This window comes from Mus caroli, chromosome 7, assembly GCF_900094665.2.
Source record: "Mus caroli chromosome 7, CAROLI_EIJ_v1.1, whole genome shotgun sequence".
NCBI lineage: Eukaryota > Metazoa > Chordata > Mammalia > Rodentia > Muridae > Mus > Mus caroli.
The window spans coordinates 22,677,553-22,701,373 of NC_034576.1; the positions used below are offsets into that span (position 1 = coordinate 22,677,553).

Here is a 23,821-nt window from a genome sequence, read left to right on the forward strand (position 1 = left end):
TTTCTTTAAGGACTTCTACCTGTTTGGTTGTGTTTTCCTGTTTTTCTTTAAGGCCTTGTAACTCTTTAGCAGTGTTCTCCTGTATTTCTTAAGTGAGTTATTAAAGTCCTTCTTGATGTCCTCTACCATCATCATGAGATATGCTTTTAAATCCGGGTCTAGCTTTTTGGGTGTGTTGGATCACCAGGACTTGCTGAGGTGGGAGTGCTGCATTCTGATGATAGTCTTGGTTTCTTTTAGTAAGATTCTTACGTTTGCCTTTCACCATCTGGTAATCTCTGGAGTTGGTTGTTATAGTCGTGTCTGGTTAGAGCTTGTTCCTCCCGTGATTCTGTTAGCCTCTATCAGCAGACCTGGGATCCTAGCACTCTCCTGAGTTTCAGTGGTCAGAGCACTCTCTACAGGCAAGCTCTCCTCTTGCAGGGAAGGTTCACAGATATCTGGCGCTTGGACCTGCCTCCTGGCAGAAGATAAAGGCCTCAAACAGGGCCTGTCCCAGAAGCTGTGTCACTTTGGCCTGTCCCAGAAGCTGTTAGATTCTGTAGTCCACACTCTTCACCTGCGCAGACCTGTCTCAGAGTGAACTGGGAACCAAGATGGCTCCCCCAGGTGCCCCGACAAAGCTGTCCTGTGAGGGGTGGACACCTCTTCTCTGGCTGGGAAGGTGCCCGGATGTCTGGAGCCCAAAATGGGGTCTGCCTCAGNAGNTGTGTGGCTTCTGCCTGTCCCAGAAGCTGTTAGCTTCTCTAGTCCACACTCTTCACCTGCATAGACAGTCTTGGAGGGATCTGGGAACCAAGATGGCTCCCCCAGGATGCTTTCTCGCCAAGATGTGTACACTTAAAGCCACATGTTTTATAGGCTTTGATCTGAGAAATTATAACCCTGAATCCTAATGGGTGTCCATGCAGAATTGGAGTTTGGTTACCCACATCAGTGTCTCAGAGCTACATGTAATTCAGGCTCCAAGAAATCCCACACATCTGTCCTTTGCTGGCACACACAAAACTGAAGACACCTGTAAATACAAGTTTTACTTACAAGATCATTAAATTCTAATAGCAAGCTGTTAGTACAGGTCTAAAATTTGAAGGCACTGAGATGACTAACCAAGGACAACCCTTAATGCCTATAACCCAGCACCTCATAGTCACACCTATCCTAAGGCACTCAGAAGAACTAGTGTAGAATGCTCATGTTAGATTGCAAATGGGAGCACCTTTGCCCACCTATTTCGGCTGTTTTACTGAACTTGTGAGGCAAAGGACCTGATATCACAGACTACATGGAACATAATCAGAGCAGGCACTTACTTGCCTTAATCCTTTATGTAGTTTAGACATGAAGTATTCTTATACCAAGCAGAGGACAATGAGACTGACTTATTAACTCTTCCTCCCTCTTGAAGAAAGAAAAATGACTTCTCCAGAAAACGATAGTAAATCAATCCAGAAAGACTAAGGACCAGAGGTTGAGCAGACATCAGGTTTGCTGGCAGGGTCGAGTGGAAAGATGGGTACACATGAAGCCACATGCTCTATAGGTTTTTATCTCAAGAATTAGAACTTTGAATTCTCATGTATGTGCATGCAGTTTTGGAGTTTGGTTACCAGCACCCACAAGTAGTTCTAAAAGCTACATATAAGTGCTCGGACCCTAGAAATCCAACACCTCGGTTCTCTGCTGGCACATGGCTCATACATACGACACATAGACATGTAATTACAAGTTAAAAATAAGTCTTTGCTTTAATAGTGGATATTTCCTGAGGAAAGAAACCTAATATTGACCTCTGGCACCTACTTTACATGTACACACACATTTAAGACTGATTGCATACCACACAAATATGTACATGAATACTTCTACATTGTTGAGATAGAGGTCTGGAAGGGTTATTTGGGTTTCTGAGCCTTAGTGGACTGTTCTTTATGCCTGTCCTCATACAGCTATCCCTACTTGCTTAAGTGTTTTCTTTCAGGGTACATTACTGTATTTGTCAGCAAGTTTTGGAGGATGGGAGTTCTTGGTTCAAATGATTCCAAAATGAATTTTAAAATAGCCTTATAAATTTCTTGGAGGTAAATGATCAGCTATGCTCTTTATATTGACTGCATGAAGTTGCATCTGTGTTTGTGTATAAAGCTGTTATTAATAAGGCTGTATCTTGAAGCTTGTCTTGTTCAGTCATATAAAGGTTTCCTGAACTCTAGGACCAGAATTCAATTGACAGGCTATCTAACTCTGCCTGCTAAAGGGGTTGTGGCAATAATACCACCACCAGGAAAGCAGAGACGGGAAGATCACTTGGCCACTTTTCGGTTCAGGTTTCAGCTACTACTTGCCAGCTTATATCTTTAAGTCTAGTTTCAGGGAATCTGCTCTCTTGTGGTCTCAGAGGGCACAGCCTACACAGGTTACAGGGACATGCATACAGGCAAGGCATTCTTAAAGATATAGACATTTTTAAACATTAAGATTGTGAGTGAGCAAGAAAGACATGGAAAGTCAAACTCTGGTCCATATGTGTNCACACAAATGTGCACATGGACTTGCTTGTCTACACAGAGAGAGCTCTGATAACCAAGCAGAGGACAAGCTCCAACAGAAAAGTTACTCCAAATGCTAACACTTCCTCAGGAGCCGCTACCCAATTTCTGATTCAATTTTAAGTGTCTTGATATTGAAAAAGGTAGCCATGGCTGAGTGTCTTCATGTGCCCAACAGCTGTATTATGTCCAGGGAACAGCAGTTCACAGCTTCTCTTCCGATTCTCTGTTCCCTAAGGGTGGGGGAGTTGATAAAATGGTATCTCAGCTTTGAACAAAAAGCAAAGTCATGTTCCTTCAAGGAACCCACATTCACGTGGCTCAGAACTTCCCTTAAAAATGGTTCCATATAGTTTGCTGTCCTCTTCTGGCCTGAAAGGGCACATGTACACATACACAGACATGTACAAATTTTTTTCAACAAAACAAAACAAAAACAAGTAGGTGCCTACAGAGGAAAGAGACCACGTGCATGCACATGAACACACACAAAGGGAGAAGATAGCTCTAATTACAAGTATTAAGCGAATAGGTATGTACACAGTTCTGAAATTGGGTGGCATTNAGGTAGACTAATGAAGATGAACTAACCCTTAAATCCTGTGACCAATACCTCATTGTGTCACCTAAGCTATGCCACACAGAAAACTAGTGCAGAATGTACATGTTATGTTCCAAATGGTGTGTATCTTTGCCTATGTCTGCTGCTTTTTTGTACTTCTGAGGCAAGGGCTTGACATCACAGACAACTAGGGGCATGAACTAAGTAGAGGCTTGCTTTAAACCCCTTTGTAGATTAGACAGATCGAGTAATTAGACTGACTGACTTATTAACTCTTCCTCTCTGTTGCAGAAAGCACAATGTCTCCTTCAGAAAATGACAGTAGAGCAATCCTGAAAGACAATGGATCAGAAGAAGTGGAACAGACTTCAGGTTTTCAGGCTGGGTAGGGGTGTACAGATGGGTATACTTAAATATACATTTTATTGGTTTTGATTTGAGAAATTAGACCCAAGAATTCTAATATGTGTGCATGCAGGATTGGAGTTTGGTTATCCACATAGGGTTCTCAGAGCTACATGTAATTCAGGCTCCAAGAAATCCCACACATCTGTCCTCTGTTGGCACACACAAAACCGAAGACACCTGCAATTATAAGTTTTATTTACAAGCTCATTACATTATAATAGCAAGATGCTAGAACAGGTCTGAAATTTGAAGGCATTGAGGATGAGTAAGAATAACCCTTAATGCCTATAACCCAGCACCTCATAGTCACACCTATCCTAAGGCACTCAGAAGAACTAGTGTAGAATGCACATGTTATAGGTTGAAAATGGGAACACCTTTGCCTGCCTATGTCGGCTGTTTTAATGAACTTGTGATACAAAGGACCTGACATCACAGACTACATGGAACATAATCTGAGCAGGGACTTACTTGCCTTAACTCTTTATGTAGTTTGGACATGAAGTATTCTCATACCAAGCTGTGACAATTAGACTGACTTATTCATTCTCCTTCTCTGTTGTAGAAAGCACAATATCTCCTTCAGAAAATGACAGTAAAACAATCCTGAAAGACCATGGATCAGAAGAAGTGGAACAGATGTCAGGTTTGCAGGCTGGGTTAGGGTGTAGAGATGGTTATACTTAAATGCATATTTTATTGGTTTTGATCTGAGGAATTATATTCCAGAATTATTTATTATTTATTTATTTATTTTATTTATTTTTTTTTGAAACAGGGTTTCTCTGTGTAGCCTTGGCTGTCCTGGAACTCATTTTGTAGACCAGGCTGGCCTTGAACTTAGAAATCTGCCTGCCTCTGCCTCCCAAGTGCGCCTCCATGCCCGGCTCCAGAATTACTTTTAAACAATTTTTATTAGATATTTTGTTCATTTACATTTCAAATGCTATCCTGAAAGTCCCCTATACCCCCCCCGCCCCACCTGCCCTGCTCCCCAACCTACCCACTCCTGCTTCCTGGCCCTGGCATTTCCCTGTACTGGGATATATAATCTTTGCAAGACCAAGGGGCCTCTCTTCCCAATGATGGAGAACTAGGGCATCTTCTGCTACATATGCAGCTAGAGACATGAGTTCAGAGGGTACAGGTTAGTTCATATTGCTGTTCCTCCTATAGGGTTACAGACACCTTCAGCTCCTTCGGTAATTTCTGTAGCTCCTCCGTTGGGGGCCCTGTGTTCCATCCAATAGATGACTGTGAGCATTCACTTCTGTATTTTCCAGGCACTGGCATAGCCTCACAAGAAGACCACAGAATTCTAATATGTATGCATGCAGGATTGGAGTTTGATTATCCACATCAGGTTCTCAGAGCTACATGTAATTCAGGCTCCAAGAAATCTCACACATATGTCCTCTGCTGGCACACACAAAGCCGAACACACCTGCAATTATAAGTTTTATTTACAAGCTCATTACATTCGAATAGCAAGCTGTTAGAACAGGTCTGAAATTTGAAGGCATTGAGATGACTAACCAAGGATAACCCTTAATGCCTATAACCCAACACCTCATAGTCACAGCTATCCTAAGGCACTCAGAAGAACTAGTGTAGAATGCACATGTAGAATGCACAATCTAACATGTAGTTAGATTGCAAATGGGAGCACCTTTGCCTGCCTATGTAGGCTGTTTTACTGAACTTGTGAGGCAAGGGACCTGACATCACAGACTACATGGAACGTAATCTGAGCAGAGAATTATGTGCCTTAATCCTTTATGTAGTTTGGACATGAAGTATTCTCATACCAAGCTGTGACAATTAGACTGACTTATTCACTCTCCTTGTTGCAAAAAGCACAATGTCTCCTTCAGAATATGACACTAAATCATCCTGAAAGACAAAAGATCAGAGCAAGAGCAGACATTAGGTTTGCCAATAGGGTGGGGTGTAAAGATGGCCACATTTAAAGCCACATGCTCTATAGGTTTTGATCTTAAGAATTAGACCTTTGATTTCTTATGTATGTGCATGAAGGTTTGGAGTTTGGTTTCCAGCATCCTCATCATGTTCTCAGAACTATGTGTAATTCTGGATCCAAGAAATCCAACACCTTTGTCCTCTACTGGCACAAGGCTCTCATTCATACCCACACATAGACATGTAATTACAAGTTAAAAATAAGTTATTAATAGTGAATGATTTTTTGAGGATGGAAACCTAAGGTTTATCTTTCATATCCATATCAATATGCACACATGTTCTTGACACCTATGACATATCTCATACTGTATATGCACAAACCTTTCAAATTTACCTGATAGTAATGTTGAGTGCTTCAGCCCCAGTTGAATGTTATCTGTGTCTATCCTCTTACCACTATCCCCACTGGCTTTAATGTTGTTTCTTTCAGGGTATATGACTCTTTATATTGGTCTACAAGATTGTGGGTGAGGGATTTCTTGGTTCCATTGATACTATCATGAATTTAATAGCACCTTGACAATTTCTTTTTGAGGAATGATCAGCAAGGCTCTTGATATTGACTGCATTAAATTGCATCTGTGTTTGGGTACATTGGTGTTACTAAGGTTGAATCTCGAAAAGACAATAAAATAGTTAAAGAAATGTTTCCTGCACTAGAACCAAAGTTCAATCCTCAAAATATTCTGGTGAGGGGAGCATGCGCCTTGCGCATTTTGCCTAATGGCACTTGCCAGTTCCATCCATTTTACTGAATAAATAGAATTCCATTAGTATAGCCAGATGGTAGTAGCTCACTCCTTCAATCTTGGCACTCAGGAGGCAGAGATGGGTTGATCTCTGTGAGTTTGAAGCCAGCCTGGTCTACAGAGCAACTTCCAGGACAGCCAGAGCTACATGGAGAAACCCTGTCTCAGAAAAAATATCCATTGTAAATGTCATTATTGTTTCATTCCTTGTGTTGCCTTGCAATATTCTATCGTTAATCACAGCTCTCAAGAGGCAAAGGAAAGTGGATCTATATAAGTCCCAGGCCATTCAAGTTTACATAGTGAAATATAAGTAAATTCATTCCATTGTAGAGCTGGAGAGATAGTACCATGGTTAGAGTACTTGCTGCTCTTGTAGAGGTCTGGGGTACAATTCATAGCACTCATTGAGCAGCTTGCAACTATCTATAACTCCAGTTCCTAGAAATTTCAGGCTACTTCTGACCTTTTCAGACACCAGGCATACATATCCTATACATACATACATACATACATACATACATACATACATACATACATACGTGGAAAATGCTCCCTACACCTAAATTTTTTCTCAATTTATTTTATATTAGATATTTTCTTCATTTACATTTCAAATGCTATCCCAAAGCCCCCTCTACTCCCCCTGCCCTGCTCCCCAACCAACCCAATCCTGGTTCCTGGCCCTGGCATTCCCCTGTACCGGGGCATATGATCTTTGCAAGACCAAGAAGCCTAATGCATTGCATGAGCAAGCTGCTCTTTCTCTATTCCCTCACTGGTGGGATTTTTTTTCTTTGCTCTTTCTTCTTCGTTAGTGGTTAATCTAGCCCTAAGCATATGATGTCCACTGAGGCACTGATTAAAAGCAGTGATGGGACTTGGATGAGATATTTACATTGTATGCTTAATAGAACTGAGAATCTGACCACCTTGGACAAGAGAGTCCAAGATGCATCCCACTTTGCTTCAAGATCCTGATGGGAGGCAATGCTGGGAGTCATGACTGTAGGCCTGTAGGTCACGACCCNTTTGGGGGTCAGACAACCCTTTCACAGGGGTCACATATCAGATATCAGATGTTTATATTGTGCCTTACAAGAGTAGCAAAAGTATAGTTATGAGGTAGCAATAACTGGTTGGGGGCTACTACAACATGATTGAAGAATCAAAGCTTGGGAAATGTTGAGAACCACTGGTCTAGACTGCAGGTTGGGCCTGTATTCAGCCATGTTGAAGAACTGATATTTTGGGGTGTTTTTTTTGTTGTTGTTGTTTTTTTTTTTTTAATTACATATTTTCCCCAATTACATTTCCAATGCTATCCCAAAAGTCTCCCATACCCTCCCCACCTCCCCACCTCCCCACTTCCCTACTCACCCATTCCCATTTTTTGGCCCTGGCGTTCCCCTGTACTGGGGCATATAAAGTTTGCTTGTCCAATGGGCCTCTCTTTCCAGTGATGGCCGACTAGGTCATCTTTTGATACATATGCAGCTAGAGTCAAGAGCTCGGGTACTGGTTAGTTCATAATGTTGTTGCACCTACAGGGTTGCATATCTCTTTAGCTCCTTGGATAGTTTCTATAGCTCCTCAATTGGAGGCCCTGTGATCCATCCAATAGCTGACTGTGAGCATCCACTTATGTGTTTGCTAGGCCCCGGCCTAGTCTCACCAGAGACTGCTATATCAGGGTTCTTTCAGCAAACACTTGCTAGTGTATGCAATGGTGTCATCGTTTGGAGGCTAATTATGGGATGGATCCCTGGATGCTATTTTGTATGAGTAAGGCTTCAAGACTGTTTCTGTACTGGAAACTGCTCTGTAGACTAAGCTGTCCTCAAACTTGCAGAGATCCACCTGCCTCTACCTCCTGAATGCTAGGATTACAGTTGTGCACCACCTCTGCCTGACTGGAATCTATACTATTAAATATAAATATTGATGGCATCTTGAGCCATTCACTATGGGCCAGGCACTATGGTGCACATAGTATCATTGTCATGTCACTTGTTCAATAACTACCTTGTTAAAGAAATTTATATCTGTCATCATCAGGGTTTTTATTGCTACAACGAAACACCATAACTAAAAAGTAAGTTGGGGAAGAAAGGATTTATTTGGCAGTCTGGAGCATGGGTGTAATAATTAAGTCTGTAGGTGGGGGGGGGGAGCAAAGCCAGGTAGTCTTAGGTTCAACTGCAGGCTGCCTTCTGACACTCTATGCAAACCTAAACATGTTAGCATGGCTAATGTTCAATATAAAGATAATGCATTGGTCTGATTAAGCAAATAGAGATTAAGAACTTGCATGCATGAGGTACTGATTTTAGGACCCCAGAGTAACATAAAAAGTTGGGTATGATGGCAGTGTACTTATAGTCACAGATGGGCTGGAGAGAAAGTCAAATCGCTACAGCTCACTAGCCAAAGAGAGCCCAGTCTACATGGATCTCATAAGAAAAACATGGCTCAGAATAACCTAGACTGAACTATGGATATAAATAAGTTGGCGGGGTGAACATGAATAAAGCCATGGGGTTCAGTCCTCAGTGCAACATAAAACTAAGCATGGTGGTTCACACCNGTAGTCCTGGGAGTTGGGACATAGACAGGAGGATCAGAAGTTCAAAGCCATTGTTGTCTACATAGCAAAGTTGAGGCCAACTTGAGTTATGAACCTCTTCTTTCAAAACAGGTAATGAAGTAGCAAGAACATTNTATATAGCTATCTGACTTAAAACCAAAGAGTGTGTGTCAACTCATATTTGTATGTATTCAGTACAACATATTTTGATTCATTATAAATATATTTGTGGTCAATTAAAAGCAATTAGCATATTAATCACCTTAAACTTCCNCTATCTCTTTATGATAAATCCATTCAGATTTCCTCCCATCTGTCTTGAGATGTTTTAAGCCATTGTTAATTATACTCATGATGCAGATATACATGTCAGTTTCACTAAAAATAAGACTTTGTTCAGTTTTTCTTATGTCCTCTTATCTGACTTCAGATAATGGAGGTTACCTACAAGACTACAAGACCCATATGATAGCTAAGTTCGACACAAGTGTGGATCTATACTATGACAGCCCAGAGGTGAAATTATTGTCTGATGCTTTTAAACCATACCAGAAAACCTTCCAGCCTCACACCATTATCCTACATGGAAGACCAGGAGTTGGAAAGTCAGTTTTAGCCAGAAGTATTGTTCTGGACTGGGCACAGGATAAACTCTTCCAAAAAATGTCCTATGTCTTTTCTCTGTTAGAGAAATAAAGTGGACAGAGAAGAGCAGTTTGGTACAGTTAATTTCTCTGTTAGAGAAATAAAGTGGACAGAGAAGAGCAGTTTGGTACAGTTGATTGCCAAGGAGTGGCCAGACTCCTGGGCTCCAGTGACAAACATCATGTCTCAACCAGAAAGACTCTTGCTTGTCATAGATGGCTTGGATGATATGGACTCTGTCCTCCAACATGATGATATGACACTATCCAGAGACTGGAAGGATGAATAGCCCATATATATCCTGATGTACAGCCTCCTGAGGAAGGCCCTCCTACCCCAGTCCTTTCTCATCGGTACCACCAGAAACACAGGCTTAGAAAAACTCAAGTCAATGGTTGTGTCCCCCCTCTATATACTGGTTGAAGCACTGTCTGCATCAAGGAGATCTCAGCTGGTCCTCGAGAACATCTCGAATGAGTATGAGAGAATGCAAGTCTTCCACTCTCTGATAGAAAATCACCAGCTGTTTGACCAATGCCAGGCCCCCTCTGTGTGCTCCCTGGTGTGTGAGGCTCTACAGCTACAGAAGAATTTGGGAAAGAGATGCACCCTACCCTGCCAGACTCTCACTGGTTTGTATGCCATGTTGGTGTTCCACCAACTCACCTTGAGAAGGCCTTCCCAGAGCGCTCTCAGTCAGGAAGAACAAATTACTCTAGTGGGTTTGTGCACGATGGCAGCTGAAGGAGTGTGGGCCATAAGGTCGGTGTTCTAAGATGATGACCTGAAGACCTATAGCCTAAAGAAGTCTGAGATCTTGACCCTCTTTCACATGAACATCCTTCTCCAGGTTGGCCACAACAGTGAGCAGTGTTATATTTTCTTCCACCTCAGCCTGCAGGATTTCTTTGCTGCCTTATATTATGTTTTAGAAGGGCTAGGGGAATGGAATCAGCATCTTTGCTTCATTAAAAACCAAAGGAGCATCATGGAGGTGAAGAGAACCGACAATACTCACTTCCTCAGGATGAAGCGTTTCTTATTTGGCCTCATGAACAAGGATATCTTGAAGCTCTGGAGGTTCTGTTTGAATGTCCCATGATTCCAACTGTTGAGCAGGAGCTCCAACACTGGGTCTCTCTGATAGGTCAGCAGGTCAATGGCACCAGCCCGGTGGACACCCTGGATGCCTTCTATTATCTATTGAGTCTCAGGACTTTGTTCACATGGCTCTCAACAGCTTCCAAGAAGTGTGGCTGCTGATTAACCAGAAGATGGACTTTAAGGTATCTTCCTACTGTCTCAAGCATTGTTAGAACTTGAAGGCAATCTGGGTGGATATCAGAGACCTCTTCTCAGTGGATAACACTCATGAGCTGTGCCCTGTTGTTGCTCTCCAAGAGTGAGTATCGGATGATTTTTATCCAAAGCCAGTTAATAATTTTTGTATATTACTATGCTTANACATGACCTTTGGAAATATTTGGGATACTAGATGGTACTTAAAAGATGACTTGTTTACTAATGGGACTTGACCTGAGTCCAGTTTGTCATTATCTAGAGAAAAAAAACCCTTTTAAAACAGTACCATGCTGGGGATATAGCTCAGCTGGTAGATATATTTCAGCCAGTTGAGTGGTTGCCTAGCATGAATGAAGCCTGGGGTTCAATCCTAGCACCACATAGACTGTGTACATACCTGCAATCCCAGAACTCCAGGTGACAGAGGTGTCAAGCTAGGTTCCACCACTAAGCCTATTAGAACAGCCAAATTAATAAATGCAGAAATAGAAGAATCATTCAATGAGGCCACAGTAGAAAGAGGGTCAGAGATCAAAGGTCAATAGGTCTACCTTGACTCCCCTNCCCATAGCCTATCTTTTGGATCCTGAAGTGAAGTTAAAATTTCAGGGACTTACATGTCTTAAGTAGTTCTAAGAAAAGTGCATGAGCCCTGCCCATCATTGCCATCTGGCCTCCAGTCTCTCCATCAAGGTGGTCTGCCCTGTGTGGAATTGCTTTCTGGGGGGACAAGTTCTCCTCTGGATGACACCAGGCTCCAGCCTTTCCCTTCTAAAAGTTGATTTCTGAAGATTGGCAGCAGCTTTGGGGCCCATCATTTCCAAAATTTGATAGTCAGAATGATGGACAGATTGACAAAAGTAGGCAGAAGAGGACTCAGTGATTATGAGCATGCACTCCTGTTCCAGAGATCTAGATTTTGGTTCTCACCACCCAGTGGAGTGTCTCACCACCTACAACTCCATGCCTAGGTGCTCCAGTGCCCTCTTCTGGCCTCCACAGGCACTTGCATTTTGTGCACATAGTCCTAGGCTTGCAATACACATATATAAAAATTAATATTAAATATTTTAGGATGTATTTATTATACACAAGTACACTGTAGCTGTCTTCAGACACACCAAAAGAGAGGGCATCAGATCCCATTACAGATGGTTGTGAGCTACCATGTGGTTGCTGGGATCTGAATTCAGGACCTCTGGAAGAGCAGTCAGTGTTCTTAATTGCTGAGTCATCTCTCCAGCCCAATATTTAATATTTTATAATAAAATACCTTCATCTCTGTAAGCTGGTTACAGAGAAAGGATCGATGTTCAAGTTTTAAGATCACTTAGCAATTGTAAGTATATATGAAACATGTTAATATCATTAATCACAATATAATAATTAAAACAACAATGTGCAGATTTAAGCTTGTTCCTTTTGATTAATTTTGTAGTCTTTGACTAACTTTCCCTTCCCCTCTTCCCAGTCTCAGGTGGCATGACCATTCCACTGTCCACTTCTAGAGAATTTTGTTTTTAAACAAGGTTCCATTTTAGTGTGTGTGTGTGTGTGTGTGTGTGTGTGTCTGCTGTCTATTCTGTGTGTGTGCACAGGTGTGTGCATGTCATGACATGCGTGGAGATCAGAGAACAACTAGCAGTAATAGATCTTTCCACCGCAGAGTTCTCTGGGTTTGATCTCAGGTACTCAGGCCTCACAGCAAAGTCCCACCTCACANAGATAATGTCCTCATGGGAGCTGTCATGGAGACATGTTTTCAATTATCCACTTCCATGTATATTCTAGCATCCTCCAAGATCACTTGCAGCTGAGGGAGGACAAGGAATCAGAGTTGGAGTCTCATGTCAGGGGTCCTGTAACCTTCCTCTTGCCACTACTAGAAATTAGACACACTTCCNTTACCATATACTTGGCTTTTCCTGTACTGTTTTTGTCCAGGTAGCTGTCATCACTAACAGGAAGTGGTAATCTCAACTCGAAGATGGAAATGGAATGATCATATCTCCAGAGTAAAAATAAAATCCAAGCTAAAGAGATGGCTCCGTAGTTAAGAGCACTTACTGTTCTTCCAGAGGATGGGGATTTGGTTCCTAGCATCACTTTGGGTGGCTCATAGTAGCCAATAACTCCAGCTCCAGGGAGATTTGATGCCTTTTTCTGGCCCCCATAAACACATATATAGAGATACAGAGACATGAAGACAACACACAGACACACACACATACAGACACATACATGCACAGACTCATGCACATTGTTACACAATTTTAAAAATACAATCATTTTTTAGTGCCATATAACATAACCATACCATTTCACCATTAGTGAGCCAGAATTTAAGTCAACAGGTGACTGGAGGACTGGAGGCTCCTCTAATTGGTCTAGCATATCCCCAGGGAATATTGAACTATCAAAGGAGTCTGACTGTAGGGCTGATCCTGTAGAGCACATACCAGGTAGCATCCACTGAGCTGGCTTTATTTCCTCAGCTGTCCGGTGCTCCCTTACAGTCTAGTCTCCCTCCTGTGGCTGGCCTTGCTGTGGCAGTCACTCATGTTCAAATCTACCTGTTCAATCATATTTTCTCTCACTTCTTCCCCTCANTGACACAGGACACAATGTAAGCCCCTCCTCATGGAGTGGTGGGGAAACTTCTGCTCTGTGCTTGGCAGCCACTGGAACTTGAAGGAGCTGGACTTGGGTAACAGCATCCTGAGTCAATGGGCCATGAAGATACTGTGCCTTGAGCTGTAGAATCAGTCCTGCAGAATACAGAAGATGACCTAAGTGCCACCCAGCCTGGGGAAAGCAGTCTTTGCTGGAGCTTATCCTGCCAAGACAAGGTTCTTCTATAAACCCTGAGGAGATTTATTCTGAAAGGATAAATGCTATAAAAGATCTCTTGCATGAACCAAGTCTCCAGAAGCATGAAATGGGAGCTGAGCAAAAGACCTTATAAAAAGAGATACATGGGTTTGAGGCGAGTTTCATTACTGTGGATTTTGAAATATAAGTAGGAATTGGTTAGAAAGGAAGAACAGGAGAGGAGGACTTTGNGGCCAATAATATAACATGAGGTAATTGTTCAAGTTATATGATTTATATTGTTCCTTGATCACTCTTTGATAACTCTAAAACTGTACAAATATGTGACCAGCTAATGGTTAAATACAACAGGGGTAACAGCAGTCAGTCTGGGAAGAAGCTGACGTGATTCCCTTCAGAAGAGGCAGTTCGATGGAAGGAAGAGCAGAGTTTACAGGAACAATACAATGGAGAGAGATCCAAACATAATGAGGCCTTTAAAATGGAAAGGTTTCCTCTTAAACACTGGAGAGCAGCTTTATTAAGAGAGAAAAGGAGGTAGAGGGGTGGGAGGGGATAGCTAAGTGGTTAGCACATCAGCTGCTTTTGCAGAGGACTCAGGCACTGTTCCCTGCCCCCACATGGTAGCTCACAGCCTCTCTAACTCCAGCTCCAGGGAATCCAGTTTCCTCTTGCCACCTCCATGGGCCCTGGCATGTATGTGGTGCATGTACAGTCATTCACACACATACACATTAATGAGAGAGTATNCTCAAGTCATCCCAAGAAGGATGTTGGGCTTGAGTCAAAGGAGCCTCTCCAGAGGCATCCCTTCATTAACACATCTCAGCAAATCCTACTGAGGAGTCCCTCTGGACCAAATCCCCAAAACAAAGGAGAAATTTGGCTTTTAGGAGTAGTAAGAAGTTTCCCAACACATGATTTAGTACAGATAGCATATGTGACAAAGAGCATGAAGGACCCAATTGAGAGCTGTCAAGTCACAGCATAGACCANTTACCTCTGTCCCAGTGAGAGCTACAGGAAGGGACATGGCCTGTTTGCCTCAGGCTATGGGATCTGACCTGTTGTAAGAAACACTAACCTTGAGAGTCAGCCTCACGCTGTAACACTAATACAAATCTGAGCCTGCTACAGATGCCAGATATCTTGGGGAAGGAGAATAAATCCCAGCTCTACTTTAGACAAGAACCCCACTCTTTAACTTGCCCTCCCAAGCCAGGGAAAATCCACATGGCATCCAGCTTGGGGCTGGTCAAGTTCTCAGTTGCTAATGCACATTGGGTTCCTGCCCTGAATTCCCTAGATGATAGACTACAAGCTGCAGTGACGGAGTTTTATCACAGCAATAGAAACCCCATCTGAGACAATGACTAAAAGCTACATGGGGAGAAAGTTTTCTTCCATAACTCTCAGGTCATATTGTGTCTTTGAGGTAAGTCAGAGCACAAACTGCAGAAGTCGTGGAGGAATGCTACTTAACTGGCTTGCTCCCCATTTTATTCTCAGCCTGTTATGCACACAGGACTACCTGTCCAGGGGTGGCACTGCCCACAGTGCTCTGGTCCCTCATACATNAATCATTAATTAACCAAAAATGCCCTTCAGGTGTGCCTAGACGACAGTTTGATTAAGGCATTTTCTCAATTGAGGGCCATTCTCCCCAGAGTCTAGCTTTATCATGTTGACAAAACACAAACAAACAAACAAACAAACACAAAAATGGATACAGCAGGTAGGTGTGGCCACACCCAGTAATGAAGCAAAGTCTTGTGTTTGATGCTATATGGTATCCCTGTAAACAAATGGTTCTCATTTGTTTGTGGGTTGTGATCCTTTGGGGATCAAATGGCCCATTCATGAGGGTCACATATCAGGTACTCTGCATATCAGATAGTTACATTACAGTTCATAACAATAGTAACATTGCAGCCATGAGTAACAATGAAAATAATTTTATGGTTGGGGGTCACTACAACATGAGGAATTATGAAAGGGTCACAGCACTAGGAAAGGTGAGAACCAGCACTCTGGAGAGAGCTCTCCAAAAACAGGATTGCTTAATGTCCTGTTCCTAGGGCCTCTGGCACTTTGTGGAGTGCTGTACAATTAAAGGCAAATAGAGCTGAGGGGAGTGGCTTAGTAAGTAGAATTCTTGTCTGGCATGCAATAAGGCAGACTTCAACCACCAGAATCACGTAAACTATACATGAGGGCACAAGCCTATAATCCTAACACTTGGGGCAGTGCTGGCAGGTGGACCTGAAGTCCAAGGTCAGTAGCGTCTTGCAGAAGACCAGAATTGGGTTCCTAGTCTTAAATCCAGCTCTGGTGAGCTAGTGCCCTCTGCTGGCCTCCATGGGTACCGGATGCACATGCGCACAAAAACCTTACGATTGTTAAAAACCTGTTCAGCATCATCCACAGCTACACAGTGAGTATGAGACAAGCTTAGGATAAATTAGAGCCCATCTCAGAAAACGGAAACTTAACTGACAGGAGTGTTCACACAGGGATGCAGTCCCAGCATTCGAATAACAGAGTTTCACACAGTATAGGCTATGTCTCAGAAACTCTGTCTCAGAAACAAACGGTATGCAAAGAGCTACAGCTTTGAGAGCTGGCTAGATGGGTAAACAAAAGAGTGTTATTGATTAAATGTGATTAATAACTAAATGAACAATTAAATATGACCATTCTCTCTCTCACCTCCTCCCACTTCTGCAGGTTTAAGAGTGCAGAGGTAGTGTCTGGCCTGAAACATCTCTGGAAGCTCCTTTTTAGCAATCAGAACTTTACCTCAATCTAGGGAACACTCCCATGAAGGATGATGACATGAAGTTAGCCTGTGAAGCACTGAAACATCCAAAGTGCTCCCTGGAGACTCTGAGGTGAGTGTGTGACTTTTTACTTTGAAATTTGGAATNATTTCCAGGAAGTTGAAAAATATAGGAACTTGTGGGTGGTGAACTGTGGGTTAAAAGGTGACCTGCAACCACTCTGCCCCAGGGCTCTGGCTACTAGTGGAAGTGGGAGGCAAGAGTCTTAGCTACACTTACCCCTTGCTGGTGCTGGGCTAGTATTGGCTATGTGAAGATGCTGGACACTGCTCCAAAGGTGGAGGAGCGCATTCTGAAGCCTTGGGGACTGCTGGAGCTAGCTAGGGGGTCCCAAGGCCTGCACAGAGGTTGGAGCCATCAGGTTCTCAGACTCTTGGGCACCCAGACACTGCTGGGAGCTGCAGAAGAGCTGAGAATGGAGTTGGGGACTCATGGGCTGGATCTAGCCCAGGGCCAAAAAGGAAGAGAGGGGAGAGCTCTGGTTGAGTACTGTGGGGAGGAGAGTCCTTGGCTTGCTCAATGGGGGCTTGCTTGGTAGAAGTCATGGCTGGAAGCACTGAGAGGCTTTGTGCAAGAGACTAGGTGGCTGGCACTTTAGACAAAGGCCTGCTCCATTGCTTCTCACAGTGAATCCCAATGAAAAGAGACAGTCCATGTTTTAAAGACATTTATTGTCATGGTGGAGAGTGGCAATGAGTAAAAACTGTACCCCACTTTCTCAGGGCAGGCCTGAGGTTAAATACCTTTTCCAGGGAGGAGTGTCTGGGAAGGGGAGTTTATTGTCTAAGCCCTCAGACCTTTAGGTGCCTCATTAAAATGGAGATCTGTCTGGAGGCTACGTGGTCTGTGGTCATGTCCTCTATCTGTGGATTGGCTTGGGGTGTTGACCTTATGTGACTGATGGCCGCAGAATTATTATGGAGAGCTGCAGCCTCATGTCAGGAGCATGCCAAAATGCTTACTGTCCCTTCCAGGGTTATCTCCTGAGGGGTCACCTGTGGGGTCCTATCTTTCAAACCTATCTCAACCAGAAACCAGACTGCCTTCCATGGTCCCACAGTGAACCCTTTGGGGCTCATTTATCAGNTATCCTGTGTATCAGATACTTACATTATGGCTCATAACAGTAGAAAATTTACAGTTATGAAGTAGTGACAAAATAACTATGGTTGGGGATCATCACAACACGAACTGTATTAAAGGGTCACAGCATTAGGAAGGTTGAAAACCACTGCTCTAGGGAGTTAGAAATGGAGAAGTTCTAGAGGCAGGGGCAATAGTGATTTGGCAATGCTATAGTTAGGGATGGGAGACAGGACAAAAGAATGTGCTACATGCAAGCAAATTGAACATTTCAAACACATTTTAAGGTATAAATATTGCATCCATGTTTATAAGAATCCGGTGTTTTGTGAGCATTTAAAACAGGACCAGGGGATAAAGGATTTTGCCACCAAGCCTGATGACCTGGGTTTAATTCCCAGACCCCCCCCCCCCATGATGGAGGGAGGGGGGGGTAGGGAGGGAAGAAAGAGAAAACAGGAACTCCTAAAAGTTGTCCTTTGACTGCATGCCCTTTATGGCACGTGTGTGTGTGTGCCCACATACACATTAAAAAATATAAAGCTGGGTGTAGTGGCACACACCTTTAATCCCAGCACTAGGGAGGCAGAAGCAGGCGGATTTTCGAGTTCAAGGCCAGCCTGGTCTACAAAGTAAGTTCCAGGACAGCCAGGGCTACACAGAGAAACCCTGTCTCGAAAAACAAAAACAACAAAACAAAAAACAAACAAACAAAAAAACCGAGTATATACCTGTAACCTAACACTGTTGTTGCTGAGTCATGGGGATGGCAAGTTTGAAGCCAATCTACTTTGTCTAGTTAGATAGCCTGTTTTTAGAAAAGGTGGTGGAGGGTGGTAAAGTGGTAGGGGTAGAAAAGCTCAGCTGGTAACAGGCTCATCATAGAGCATACAAGAAGCACAGGGTTCAGTCCCCATAGGTGCACAAATCCAAGCATAGTGCTTAAACCTATAATTCCAGTGCTCCAGAGGTAAGGGCAGAAGGAGTGGATCAACCTCAGCTTTTTAGCAATATGGAGGCTAACCTGGGCTAACACAAGGCCTTGTCTCAAAAAGAAGGTCACAGGTAACCTCAGGCATTTTTTTGAATGGTTATGTAACTATGGTGAACTTTCTCAATGAGAGCTGACACAGGCCATCTTGTGAAGTGTTCCCTATCAAGACACGTTAAGGAGCTGACACTTTGGTTTGCTTATTTTTTAAATTAGATTTGTGTGTGTGTGTGTGTGTGTGTGTGTTCATATAGCATGTGTGGTTAAGAGAACAACTCAGAGCAATGTGTTCTCTCCTTGTACCACATGGGTCCTGGTTCATACTCAGGTTTTCAGTATGTGTGATGAGACCCCTTCATTCGCTGAGAACTTGACAGCCCATGCTTTTCTTTTCCATTTGGCAAATATAGATGGTGTAATGCATCTATGGGGGTGTGATGTGCTGGTTGACAGTGTTGACAGGCTGCTATAAGGAAGAGAGAAGTAAAACTTTGTGTGAGCAGTCCCTTCCATTTCCTAAGGAGCTAAGTAGAGAGAGGGTTACCAAAGAGGGACAAGAAAATAATCTTGTGCTGCCTCTCTCTNCAGGTTGGATTCCTGTGAGTTAACCCTCATTGGCTATGAGATGATCTCCACGCTTCTTATTTCATCCTCCAGCCTAAAGTGTCTCAGCCTGGCCAAAAATACAGTGGGAGTAAAAAGCATGATATCCCTTGGGAATGCCTTGAGTAGCTCAACGTGTCCACTGCAAAAGTTGATGTGAGTTTCCCTTCCTCTCATCCCATGACTCTATTGCATCTGAGATGCCCCAGAGGTGGGTGGGGCTGGGGAGTGTTTCTCCAGAATGAGGATGGTAGCTATGGCCTCATGGGAATGTCCTGGTGTTGGGACATACAAGAAACCCCATTCACTCAATCATGGCAGCCCTTCTGTTGAAATGGAGCCTAGTGGGTNTCAGTCAAAGACCTATGTCTTAACAAAGCTCTTTTAGAGTGTGANACCTATATGAGCNAAGTGGGTTAGTTCACACTTGACTCCACAGTTATAGTTATCCACTTGTTCAGTGACCAATGACTTTCTTCTTGGTTGNTCAAGCCCAAAGCAGAGCATGTACATGGTTGGCACAGTTATATANTTAGAATACCCAACAGGGTATAGTTGTATATGACTAGAACCCAGGAGGCTAAAAAAGAAGGATCATAGCAAGTCTGAGGTCAGCCTGGGCTACACAATAAGATCTCTCTCATTCTCGCACTCTCTCATGCTCTCCCTCACTCTTCCCCTTCCTTTCTATTACACATAGTACAAACCAGAAAGAAGTGTTGGGGAGGTGACTGTTGAAGAAGCCCTGTACAAGCATGAGGACTAGAGTTCAGATCACCAGAAGCCCTGTAAATGCTAGATGGGCTTGGTGGGTTACATACAGCACTGAGGAGGAAGAGGGGATCTCCAGCGCAATCTGGCTTCTCAGACTAGACAAACTGATGAGCCTTGGGTTCAGTCAGAGAGACCCTGCCTCGATAAAAAGATGGAGATTGAGCAAGGAAGATACCCAATGTCAACCTTGGGCTTCAAGCATGCGTGCAGAGACATTTGCACCTGCACATACATGTGCAATCACAGACACACACACACACATTCATACATACACACACTCCACATGCCCAAAAGATGAGGAGGGGTCCTAACAGAGGGATCATCTTGAATGCCAGATAACTCTGACCTGGGGAGACAAAGGAGCCAACAGAGAAGAGACAAGTCTAAGAATGTTGTTTTATAGACATGCTTCTACATGGAAATTTGGGGCAGTTGTTACTGTCCATTTGTCCTGTGTGCAGAGAGGAGAGTGAAGAGGTAATAATTGTAGAAACCACCACTGAAATTGAAATGAGATTTATCAGCTCTCATCAGTGCCTGCCTGCCTTCCTTCTCTAAACAGCTATGGAGTGGCCACCATCTTTAGTCTCACTGGTAAGCAAGGAGGCAAGTTTAGGCTAAGTCACTCATTCATGGATGAACTATTATCAATGGGCAAAACAGAAACTCTGATCCACAGTCACCATTCAGAGCTGTGTGGTGGCACCTGTCATAGCTCTAATTAATGTCACTGAAAACACACAGTACAAGTCGCCCTTTAGAGGCCAGAGACAATGCTGAAAAGATGGCTCTGACTTAAGGGCACTCACCACTGGATTGGATTCCAAGCACCCATATTAGATGGNTCACAACTACCTGTTACTCCAGCTTCAAGGGGCTCCAGTGCCCTCCTCTGACCTCTGTAGGCACTGCACCTGCATGCACATACACACATAAATAAAAATCTTACAGGCCAGAAACAGAAGAAATGACAATGTCAACGTGGTTTCTGGACATTGGACCAATCCAGCTGATTTCTTTATTCACCATTATTAGTGATACTGAAAAACAGGTACACGCAACAGGCCATCTTAAGAATTTAGGTTTGTTGGAGTGGTTAGTTTGGCCACAGCCCTATGAGAAGGGGTCTATAAAGCTTTGTTTTCTAGTCTGGCAGCTTTCCTTTGAATGGCTAAGTATGAGGTAATCAAATAGATTTCGCATTGGCAAATATGTCAATTACTTCAAATATGTAATCAAACAGTTTACATAATCTATTGTCACACATAGAGGAGTTTCCTCCCATAGATTCATAGTGGTNTTCAGTGAGATGGACAGGAACAAAGAAATCTTAGGCCAGTGAGATGACTCAGTAGGTACAGATGCCTGCTGCTGAGGGAAAGTTTCAATGAATGTTTTTGTGTGTGTGCTTACTAAGATCTCTATTTTGTNGGTGTCTGTGTGTTAGTGCAGTACTTGGGGAGGACAGAAGAGGGNATAAGATCCTTAGGAGCTGGAGTTACAGGTAGTTGTGAACCACTCAGTATAGGTTATGGGGACTGAACTCTCAAGCCCTTTGGAAGAACAGCAAGCTCTCTTTACCATTGAGCTATCCATCCAGCCCCTATACATGCACATCCTGTATGTTAACATAACACTCATGCACAGATATTCTCCTTTCTCTCACCCATGTGCCCACCCACTATCTCCTTTTATTCTCCAGACACATTCTTTTGTATTTTTCTGATGTTTATATGTATACAATTGTATGTGCACATAAAATCATGGGCTGGCTGGCGGGATCAGTACCAGGCCTTGGCAATCTTAGCCTAGTACTTGAACCCACATAGTGAAAAGTGACTCCTTTCAGTTGTTCTCTATGTGCACGTGTGCGTGAACATGCTCATGTACTCCTGAACTCACCCTCACACTGTGCCCCATGCAGGCACATAATAAATNCACTTTTTAAAAGTGTGAGGCTGGAGAGATGGCTCAGCAGTTATGAACACTTGATGCTCTTCCAGAGTTCTGAATACCCACATCGGTCATCTCACAATCACCTGTAACTCCAGCTCCAGAGAATTTAGTGCCCCCTTCGGCCACCCATATAACATGCATATAGATACATACAGACTTGCACAAATACACGTAAACATTTTTAAATAATAAAANATTAAGTCTAGGAACCACAAATGAAATTGGCTTGATTCCCTTAATATGTTTGTCTCTTGTTGTCTCCATTTCTCTACAAATGGCAACTATCGTACTTGTGAAGGCTGGAAAAATATTCCATTAATATTCCATTAACTATATATACAGTTTCCATATAAATTCTTCTGTTGCTGGACACTTCGGTTGGCTCCATAGTTTAACTGTTGTGAATAGTATCATAATAAATGTTGGAATGCGAGTTTGGAGGAGGGACATTTAAGAATGGACCTCATTGTTTTCTCTGTTGTGGGTATGGGGGCTCTCCTTGCAGACTGGACAGCTATGGCCTCACACATGCCAGCTGCCACCTTCTGGTCTCATCCCTTTTCAGCAACCAGAACTTGACTCACCTGTGCCTGTCAAACAACAGCCTGGGGACTGAAGGAGTGCAACTGCTGTGTCAGTTCCTGAGGAATCCAGAATGTGCTCTCCAGCGGCTGATGTGAGTCTGGTTAGTTTCTTTGGGAGGCCATCACAGCTTTCAGATGAATAGGTGTGTGTGTTCTACAAGGGAAAGATGTGGGTGGGAGGTTGGTGTGTGGGAGTTAGAGTGACGGTAGTGATGCTATGCGGTGCATTGGAAGCAGCTTCCCCCAGTGTATTGGATACTTTTGTATTGCTGTGATGCAACACCCTNACAAAAAGTAACTTTAAGAAGAAAGGGGGTTGTGGTTTGTCTTAGCTCGTGGTTCCAGAGAGAGGGATTCCAGCTCCATGGGGATGGCGTGGCGGTAGTCAGGAAAAACAAAATGGCAGGAGCAGGAAGCTGGTGAGCACATTTTTTTTTTTTTTTAAAATACATGGTAGGAAGCAGAACAGGAAGTGAGATGAGGCTGTAACCCTCACAGTCCAAGTCCAGCTGTGTGCTTCCTCCAGTAAGGCTCTACCTCCTAATGGTTCCACAGTCTCCCTAGGGGGCACTACTAACGGGGAACCAATTGTTCAAGTTGGGGGCGGTTCGTAGGCTCATATTCCTCTCAGCACTCCCAGTATGTTTAGGGCTCTGGTTCTTTGACCCTCATTAGTATGAAACATTTTTGATATTGCTACTTGTGTATATGTTTTGAAGATGATTCTGGGCTTTTATTACATGATTATATACAGGGATGAGTACAAATGCCACAGCACTCACATGTAGGTTGGGAGGACTACTTGCAGGAGTTGGTTCTCTCCTTCCTACCATGTGGGTCTCTGGGGTCAAACTCAAATTATTGGGCTTGGCCGCAAGCCCCTTTACCCACTATGTCATTTTACTAGCCCTCAAGATTCTTTCCCAATGCAACCTTTGTTTTTTAATTTGCATGTGTATATTTATGGGGAGAGGTGGTTAAGAGGATGTGTACGTGTGTGTACAGATGTATGTGCATGTGTATGTGGAGGCTGAATGTTTGCTGTTTTCAGTCACTTTCTGTCTAGAGTCTAGCTTGAACCCAGTTGTTAATTCATCTATCCCAGCTAGCTAGCTCAGTGGACCTATCTCTGCCTCAGAACCACTGAGATTATAGGAGGTCNCTAAGTCTGACCTGCATGTCTATGGATTCCTAGGATGTGAACTCAGGTCCTCCTGCAAACAACTTTACCCAGTAATCTCAAGATTTACAGTGTTTTACAAAAATATAAGATGGTGTATTTGCAATATCCTGTACGCATTTTTCTGCACACACTATGTCTTCTAATGACATAGTGAAGTATATATGGTATGTAGTCATATTACTGAATATGG

General features: G+C 43.2%; 1 protein-coding gene across 1 annotated transcript in view; it reads left to right on the plus strand.

Annotated features, from left to right (window-relative positions):
* Nlrp5 (NLR family pyrin domain containing 5) overlaps nt 1–23,821 on the plus strand; it is a 38,794-nt gene that overhangs the window by 8,448 nt on the left and 6,525 nt on the right. Inside the window, 15 exon segments of the mRNA XM_021166151.1 lie at nt 1,409–1,486; nt 3,403–3,483; nt 4,085–4,165; nt 4,640–4,660; nt 5,394–5,405; nt 5,408–5,449; nt 9,269–9,510; nt 9,554–10,553; nt 10,556–10,684; nt 10,687–10,885; nt 13,404–13,580; nt 16,345–16,409; nt 16,412–16,508; nt 19,120–19,290; nt 22,370–22,540. Of these exon segments, the coding sequence (XP_021021810.1) occupies nt 1,409–1,486; nt 3,403–3,483; nt 4,085–4,165; nt 4,640–4,660; nt 5,394–5,405; nt 5,408–5,449; nt 9,269–9,510; nt 9,554–10,553; nt 10,556–10,684; nt 10,687–10,885; nt 13,404–13,580; nt 16,345–16,409; nt 16,412–16,508; nt 19,120–19,290; nt 22,370–22,540 (2,566 nt within the window).